Here is a 9329-nt window from a genome sequence, read left to right as displayed (position 1 = left end):
CCCTGCACCATTGGTAACTTTGCCTTTGCCAAGGCACTTTGTGATTTAGGGGCTAGTATAAATCTTATGCCCCTGGCGATTCATAAGAGTTTGGGGATTCGAAGAGCTAGACCCACATCTATGTTGTTGCAGCTGGCTGGCATAACTGTGAAAAGACCCTCAGGTATTTTGGATGACGTGTTGATACAGGTAGGGAAATTTGTGTTCCCTGCAGATTTTGTGATTCTAGATTGTAGAGTGGATGAAGAAATTCCCATAATTTTGGGAAAGCCGTTCTTGGCCACATGGGGAGCCCTTATTGATTGTGAACTAGGGAGCTCAAGATGGGGTTGAACGATAAGGTGATAACATTCAACATGTAGAAATCTATGAGGCAACCAAGTGAATTCGCCAATTATTCTCTTATTGATGCTGTGGATGTAATCGTGGAAGAGGATGATGAGACATTGACTACTGAGGATCCTCTTGTTGCATGTCTTATGAATTTAGATGAGGTGAATAGGGAAGAATTGACAGAATGGGTGCTGGCTCTAGAGGGCAGAGGGTTTTGGGAGAGATCACTTGAATTCAAGCCCCGGTACTTAGAAAAAAGAGAAACTCCTCCAGCCAAGCCATCCATAGAAGAACCACCAAAGCCGGAGTTGAAGCCATTGCTTGCCCATCTCAGGTATGTGTTCCTAGGACCTAAATCCACATTACCTATTATTATCTCGTCTAGTTTGTTAGATGCAAAGGCACAACAACTTTTGCAAGTACTCCCGGAGTGCAAGACTGCCATTGGGTGGACTATGGCAAACATTAAGGGGATCAGCCCGGCATATTGTATGCATAAAATTCAGCTGGAAGAGGGGCACAAACTTTCCAGGGAGCACAAAAGAAGGCTGAACCCCAACATGAAGGAAGTGGTGAAGAAGGAGGTCATTAAGTGGTTGGATGCGAGAATCATTTTCCTATCTCTGACAGCAACTGTTTTAGCCCGGTGCAATATGTTCCTAAGAAGGGTGGTATGACAATGGTAAAAAATGATAACAATGAGCTGATCTCTACAAGAACTGTCACTGGCTGGAGAATTTGTATAGACTATCGGAAATTGAATTTGGCCACCCGGAAAGGCCACTTCCCCCCTTCCCTTCATTGATCAGATGCTTGACAGACTGCCAGGGAGGTCCCACTTCTATTTTCTTGATTGTTACTCAGGGTTAAACCAAATCTCCATTGCATCAGAGGACAGAGAGAAGACTTCGTTCACATGTCCTTATGGGATTTCTGCCTTCCGTAGGATGCCTTTGGCCTATGCAATGCACCTCCCACATTCTAAAGGTGCATGATGGCCATATTCACCAACATGGTTGAAGACATAATGGAGGTTTCATGGATGATTTCTCAATGATAGGAAACGCATTCGATGAGTGCCTTACAAACCTGACCCGAGTGTTGAAATGATGTATCGAGACTAACCTTGTACTTAATTGGGAAAAGTGTCATTTCATAGTACAAGAGGGTATATTCTTGGGACACCGGGTATTAAGTAAGGGAATCGAGGTGGATCATGATAAAGTTGATGTGATAGCAAATCTGCCACCCCACATCACTCAAGGCAATCTAGAGCTTCCTCGGGCATGCCGGTTTCTACTGGAGATTCATCAAAGACTTTTCAAAAATTGCCCACCCTCTTTGTAAGTTGTTAGAAAAAGATCACCTTTTCATGTTTTCTGATGATTGTAGGGTAGCATTCGAGGAGTTGAAGAAGAGGCTAGTCACAACACCCATCATTGTTGCCCCCGACTGGAAGCAACCATTCGAACTCATGTGTGACGCCAGTGACTATGTAGTGGGGGCAGTGCTAGGATAGCGGAGAGACAAGATAATGCACACAATTTACTATGCTGGTAGAACATTGAGTGGAGCCAAGCTAAACTACACTGTGACTGAAAAGGAGATGCTGGTTGTTGTGCTCGCATTCGACAAGTTCAGATCATACCTGACTGGCTATAAGGTAATTGTATATACTAATGATGCTGCTCTCATGTACTTGATTGAAAAGAAGGAGTCCAAACCACACCTGATTCGTTGGGTTCTATTATTGTAAGAGTTCGACCTGGAGATTCGTGACCGTAAGGGCACGAAAAACCAGGTCGATGATCATCTATCGCGACTTGAAGGAGCTAAAAACTCAGTTAAGGCAGAGGATATTCTGGAAACTTTTCCGGACAAGCAGCTACTCACCACAAGCCTTGAGGAAGTGCCATGGTATGTAGACTTTGCAAATTATCTGGCAAGCGGTATAGTTCCCTATGACCTTTCCTCTGTGCAAAAGAAAAAGTTTTATCGTAACTGCCACATGTATTACTGGGATGAACCTTATATGTTTAGAATTTGTGTTGACAATATGATCCGGAGGTGTGTCCCCGAGATAGAACAATCTTTTGTTTTGCAGGCATGTCACACATCGGCATATGGCGGACATTTTGGAGGAGTCAGGACGATAGCAAAAGATCTAAAAGTCGGGTTCTACTGGACAATATTGTTTAAGGATGCATGTCAATGCGTTAAGGGCTGTGATGAATGACAGTGAACCGGGAACATTTCCCGTCGCCATGAGATGCCCATGAACCCAATTCAAGAGGTTGAAGTGTTTGATGTATGGGGGATAGACTTCATGGGCCCCTTCATCAGCTCCTTTGGCAATAAGTACATACTTGCTGCTGTACATTACATGTCCAAATGGGTGGAAGCTATAGCACTCCCCACCAATGATGCAAGGGTGGTGGTGGGGTTTTAGAAAAAGAATATATTCACCTGTTTCAGGATCCTGAGAGCTATTATCAGTGATGCAGGCACTCACTTCTGCAATTGAGCCTTTGAGAAATTGCTAGCAAAGTAAAATGTGCGCCACAGGGTGGAAACCCCATATCATCCTCAGACCAGTGGATAGGTCGATATGTCGAATAGAGAAATAAAGAGTGCGCTAACCAAGACTGTGAATGCCACAAGAACTGATTGGGCGAAAAGGCTAGATGATGCACTCTGGGCCTACAGAACCACTTTCAAAACACCAATTGGTATGTCACCATACAAGTTGGTGTTCGAAAAGCCCTGTCACTTGCTAGTGGAACTAGAACATAAAGCTTGGTGGGCAATGAAACAGCTAAATCTGGACATTGAGGTTGCGGGAACAAATAGAGTCACAGAATTGCATGAGCTAGACGAGTTTTGATTTCTTGCTTTCGAGAGCACGAGGTTATACAATGAGAGAATGAAGGCACGACAACAACATTGTTGAGCAAAATTTCAATCTAGGAGACATGGTGTTGCTTTACAATTCAAGATTAAGGCTATTTCCGGGTAAACTCAAGTCGATGGTCTGGGCCATTTAGGGTGGTCGAAGTGCTCCCTTCAGGTGCCATAGATATTGCCTCAGAGAAATATTCCCACACATTTATAGTCAATTGGCAAAGATTGAAACCATATGTGGGCATGGATGAAACCAAGGAAGTGTCAGTGATCCATCTGACTGAACCTCAGAGGTCGAGCGAGCCTTAAATGCTCTCATCTGCGTCGTGCCATGACGTTAAATCAGACGCTTCATGGGAGGCAACCTATTGACTTATTGTAACTGTCATGCCATGTCATTAACTAAGGCGCTGGTTGGGAGGTAACCCAATGCACAGTGACTTTAGTATAGTTAGTATTTGTTATTTTTGATTTTGGTAAGTACTAACCAGTGCAGGTGAGCTTGACGCTGAAGGAAAAGGTAAAAAAATGGAAACATCTCGAGGCCCATGAGCGCGTCCACGCAAATGGCCAAGTATTCTGCCTCAGCTTTTCGCATAGGAGCGCGCCCGTGCATATGGCCAAACATTCTGTTTTGCTAGCGCGGTCGCGCTCGAACTGTGCTACAACCGTGTTAGTTCCGTTTAAGCTGCCATTCTGTATAACTTAACATTTTATTTTATTTTTATTTTCTCATTTTTGTATTTTATTTGTTTTATTTTGTTTATCACCCCCACCCTAACTATTCCCCTCTTCTCTTATCCACACCCCATGCCTAAGAACCCCAGCCCTAATTCCCATCTTCTCCAAATTCCCCTCTTCTCCATTCCCAAATAATCCTAGCCTGAATTCCCAAGATCAAGCCAATCCCAGCTCCCCTTGTTCTCACAATCTCCGACCACTTCAGGTAAGGTTTTCTTTTTGCCAATTTTTGTAGATTTTTGTTTGACTTCTTATTTATGTAGTAGTTTTCTTCTCTTTTTATAGAAGTAATTTGTAGTGTATACGTAGTGCTTGTGGGTTGTGGTGTTTGTGGAGTTGTACGTCTTAACTTAGTTAGGTGAATTTGGGGCAATTATGGTGGTTATTGGGTTACAACATGATTAATTTGGAGCTTCGGTGAATAATGCCCACAACGTGTTTGTAAAATGCAACAATGAGTGTCAATGATAATTGTGACCAATTGTAAGGGTGAAGTCTGAGTAACTGCAGTTGAGTCATATATTTTGTGTTGTGATAATGATATTCTTCTTCCAGGTACTATAGCACCTTCCAGGAAATGCTGAACAACGGGTGCTTCATCCATCGGCCAAGCTGGATCTTCCAGGGTGCGGGCGTCAGCTGCTACTCGTCCTTTTGATAGTAACAGGTTCGTCTCTGCCAAGGCTTAAGACCGTTTTGCTGATAAGGCTTCTAAGAAACCAATACCGGAAAGGGGCATAAGTATAGGGTCGCTCCAACTTGGTTGTCCCAACTTGTATAATGAGTTCGTCAGGCGTGGGCTACAAATCTTCTTTGAAGAACCAGATGATGTGAATGTGATGGTTGTACGTGAATTTTATGCTAACATTCCAGAATATGTGGATGGTTTAGTAACAGTGTGCAAGAAGGCTGTAGATGCCTCTGCTGAGGCTATTCAAAGGATATACCAGCTGCCCGCACTGGTGGTGGAGATGGAGGATTATTATGAAGCCTATGGTAGAAAATACATCCAGTAGGAGATGTTCTTTGAAACCATATGTGTACCTGGTGTTGATACACAATTTTTCCCTATATATTTTTTATACTCAAGATACTTTCAAAATAGCATGTGTATGCATATATAAGCATGCCCAAGTATTTTGGTATTTTTCCCAAATTTTTAAAGATTTTCAAAACCAATTTATTGTCTATTTTAACAGTACAAAATCCAATAATTATTTCCGAAATTATCATTTTGGTGAATAATTTATTTCCATCCTCATAGTTACACCAAAATATAATTAACGTGATTTTTGCATATTTTTACAAATTCATTTGATATTTTAAAGCTAAATTACATAAAATTGCAATTATGGCATATATTACGATTAATAGCGTTTTGCAATCATAAAATCATTTCCAGCATTTTTAGATTAATGTTTATATATTATTAATTAGCTCAGTGCTTTTAATTTGTTTTTAATATCATTTTACCATTTTTTATAAATAAAAAGGGTAAAACTGGCTATTTAACATGTAGCCTCAGTTCATTTCAATTATAGCCCCATTACATTTCAATTTTTAGCCTAAAAGTGACCCAATTTCAAACTCAAATTTGGACGACCCAATTCTTATTTTTACCCGATCCCTTAACCCGTTTTCAAACCCGTCCGGATTTTCTTTTAAATCCTGGCCTTTGATCATTTTGATCAACGGCCCTAATTCACCCTTTCCTTTTTAATCCCCTAACCCCTGAAACCCTAACCCGTCGAGGTTATCCCCGATTTTTCTTTTAGATCTGTTGTGTATCTATGCTCTACTTGAGTGTTCAAACGATTTCCCTAACTTTTCTTTCAAAAATTACTCTTCGAAGCCTCTTTTACCATCTAAGGTTTTCTGAAAATGCGTAAGTGTTTATCTGACTTTCTTCTCCTTTTTTTTGTATGTATTTGCCTCTACTGTGTTCTTATGTTTTCCTTCTACCACGTATGTTCCTATACCGTGCTTTCTATATTCCGTTCTTGTATGTTCTGCTATTGTGTTTTCTACACTATGTCCTTGTATGCTTTTCTACTATGTTCTACTATTTTCTTCTACCATGTTCTGGTATGTTTCACCGACTATATTCTTCTATCGTGTTCTCAAGTTCTCCTACTATTTTTTTCCTTCTACTGAACTTTGTTTAAGCCTCTTCTAAAAGGATCTTCTTAAGCATGCTTCCTTCTACTGTTCTTATCAGTTTTTCTCATCATGCTTCGAATTAGTTTCTTTACTCTGTTGCTTTGAACTCTTCTATTGTATTTACATTCTATTCATGAGTTTTGTTGCTGTGAGAAGCATGTTAGAAGTTTCAGTTCTTTTCAAAAACCTCTGAACATGTTTCGATTCAACTGTTGGCCCTCTCATCTTTGCTTTATGGTTTGCTCGAACTGGGTTACTTATTTCAAAACCCCCAACTCTTTTAGATCAATTTCGAAGTTTCATATGATTATGACCTTTTGATAAACTCTTCTAAACTCTGTTACTGGATTTTCCACTTATTTTACGATGGCATGACAATTTTTCTTTCATACTTAACGTGCCTGTATGCTCTTTATATGTGATGAACCTTTCTGTAAAAGGGCTTTCCAATTTGTAATTGATTCAGAATTCCTTTTAATAGGTCTAATTGATTGCTACTGATTTTCCTTAAGTTAAATCTTTCCTCTCTTTCTGACTTTGTTCATTGGTAATGTCGAATCCCTGATTCCTTGATTTACTAGGTACTAATTGATTTACTGTGTTCTTGCCTTATTTGGGCTAACCGTATAATTTAAAATTTTCTTTCCTTAGTTAAACCCTTATGTATTTACCCCTAATTTCCTACTTTACACAAGATGTTTACTTGATTCTCTTTCCTTAACTGATTGTTGTCCATTACCGTTTGAGTTTGAACTCCTTAATTAAAGGAAGTTCTTATGTTGATTGATTATAATTGATACATAGTTCCATAATTACTATGATTCTTCCCTTACTCTCTACCTGTTTTCCAAGCTATAAATACTCGACTCTTTTTCTTTTCACAACACGGAATACACTTCAGAGCTTCACTTAATTCTCACAACCCTTTATAAAACTTTCTGCACTTTGGCTTTCTCAAGACTTCTGCTTTCATTTGTTTTTGCTGAAACTGGTATGTCCTAGTTTTGATTCTAGCATCAACCCCAATGTGTTTACTTACAAGTTTGTATGTCTATGCCTACTTTACTGCTTTTAGAGTTCAACTTCTATGATAGTATGCTTATGTCTTGCTATCTGTTACTGCAATGAATCCCATTCCCCATACCCCTTTATGTTCTTAAGCTGTGGTTTAAGACATGGCAATACACAAAGTTATTGTCTATGGATTAAAGCTGGATCCTTTGGATCCTAGGCTCTTTCAATTTCCCATACCCCATTCCTTTAGGTGTGTTGAGTTGAGGTATAGCCTGGCAGCATCCAAGTTGTTGTCCAGGGCTAAACCTGACCTTCAATAGGTCCTAACTCTCTAATTTTAGCTAACAGGATGGTCAGGGGTATGCCAACACTCCTAATTGCTGGGCATGACCACCAGCATGCCTTGGCATTCCCTAATTCCCCTCTATTGCACCTACACCTATTCCTATAACCTTAAGTTCTGCCCTTCTCTTTCGAGCCTTGCTTTGGGACCTTGAGTTCCCTCTGAACTTGGACATTTGAGGACTAGCCTTTCCACACTGCACTATAATCTAATTCTGCAATATATTTAGGGTGTAAGCATTTCCTTGGAGTTCTTGAAGCTCCTTGGAACTTTGACACATCCCAAATAAGAGAAAAGCTTTGGAATCTGATTTTTGGAAGTTGGTTTATTTCATATTTCAGACATGGGGTCTAAATTAGGCTCTCCTTGGTTGGAATCTTTAATTTCTGATATATTTTTTCTTATTCATTCTGGTCTATAATAATCTTGTAATAAACATTTGGGGTTGACTAGTGGAAAAGGGCAGGGGACTATGCATGGAAGGGGTAGATACCATTTTCGTAGGGAATTACTATACTTCTAAAATTCTGCATCTTCATATAGACACCATGCCTATAGGACTTTCTGCATTCTGCATCCGTCATTAAGAAAAACCTATTATAGGATTTAAATACCTAATCAATTGCATGTAGACAACCTGTCTATAGGATTCCTGCATAAGCAATAATAGTGCTCAAATCAGTAGCACCTAGAAAGCATGTCTATAGGAGTTGTTAACTAAACCTGAATCGTCAACTCGCTTATAAGCCTAAAATCAGTAGCAATAATGTTTAATGCCTCCAAATCTTATGTCCCTGTAATTGAAAATTCTTTTTCTGCAATCAGTTTACTTCTTTATTTCTGAAACTAATAGATATCATGCCTATAGGTTCTGTTTAACGCCTAGGCAAGCCTTAGGGTAAAATTTTATAATTGCATCAGTTTTGATAATTACCACCAGCAGGCAGGCCTAATTCGGACTTCTTATTTTAAAATATGTGATAAATTAGCCACCCTTCCTATGTTAAATTTAATACAGACCAAACAAGTATTTGTAAGTCATGCTAAATAATCTGCTACTTTGAATGAGGAGGCCGACTAGAGCCTTAACTACTATAAGTTTCCCTTTTAACTGGTATCTGTTATTGCTTGTCGCCTAGATTTTTATCCTTTTGAAAACTCTGCAAAAGCCACAACTCCCTCCCCTTTAGGATTGGTAGTCCCATATGCCTCCGGGACTGATAGGATTGGGACGGGTAATAGCATGCAATAAGTAACGATACCATTCCACACTTTAACACCTTAACGGGGTGGGAAGGGTAGATATGGATATGATGACCGATGCACTAATATCACGTGCGACCCCTCTTCTGAGGAGAGATTGCTGGGTATTGCATTGAAGTGATCCATATTAATTTTAAACCTAGGATCCCCCTCCCTTTATTTGCTTTCATCTTTTCTTGTAAAATTATTCAAATCTCTTTTTTTAAAAATTTCCGCACTCTCTACTTACCTTCGAAAGTTTTCAACCTGATTGCAATGTTATATGCGAATCCTTATTTGAGCCTTGATTGTTTACTTGTAAAGTCACAATTGTAACATGGCCGGGAACCACACTAGTGGATCTTGAGGGGTGCCTAACACCTTCCCCTCGAGATAATTTCTAGCCCTTACCCGAACTCTGGTTTTCCAACTCAAACTCTTCTAAAAGAGTGTCCTAATGCACTATAATAATTAGGTGGCGACTCTTAAAATTCCGAAACCCAATTCTCGAAAGGGAATAGAGTTGTCCTTCCCATGTCGTATACCCGATTTCTGACCCCACGGTTAGAGAAAAGGGGGCGTCGACAGCATGGCG

The 9329-nt window shown here is 39.9% G+C and overlaps 1 protein-coding gene across 1 annotated transcript; it reads left to right on the top strand.

Annotated features, from left to right (window-relative positions):
- Positions 1-1867: 1867 nt before the first annotated feature.
- LOC138883325 (uncharacterized) lies at positions 1868-2569 on the top strand. The gene is made up of 2 exons (XM_070164006.1): positions 1868-1996; positions 2105-2569. The coding sequence occupies exons 1-2, from the start codon at positions 1868-1870 to the stop codon at positions 2567-2569; spliced, it is 594 nt and encodes a 197-aa protein (XP_070020107.1).
- The last annotated feature ends 6760 nt before the right edge of the window (positions 2570-9329 follow it).

Source organism: Nicotiana sylvestris, chromosome 12 (genome assembly GCF_000393655.2).
Source record: "Nicotiana sylvestris chromosome 12, ASM39365v2, whole genome shotgun sequence".
NCBI classification, from domain to species: domain Eukaryota; kingdom Viridiplantae; phylum Streptophyta; class Magnoliopsida; order Solanales; family Solanaceae; genus Nicotiana; species Nicotiana sylvestris.
This window is presented reverse-complemented; position numbering and strand designations above follow the sequence as displayed.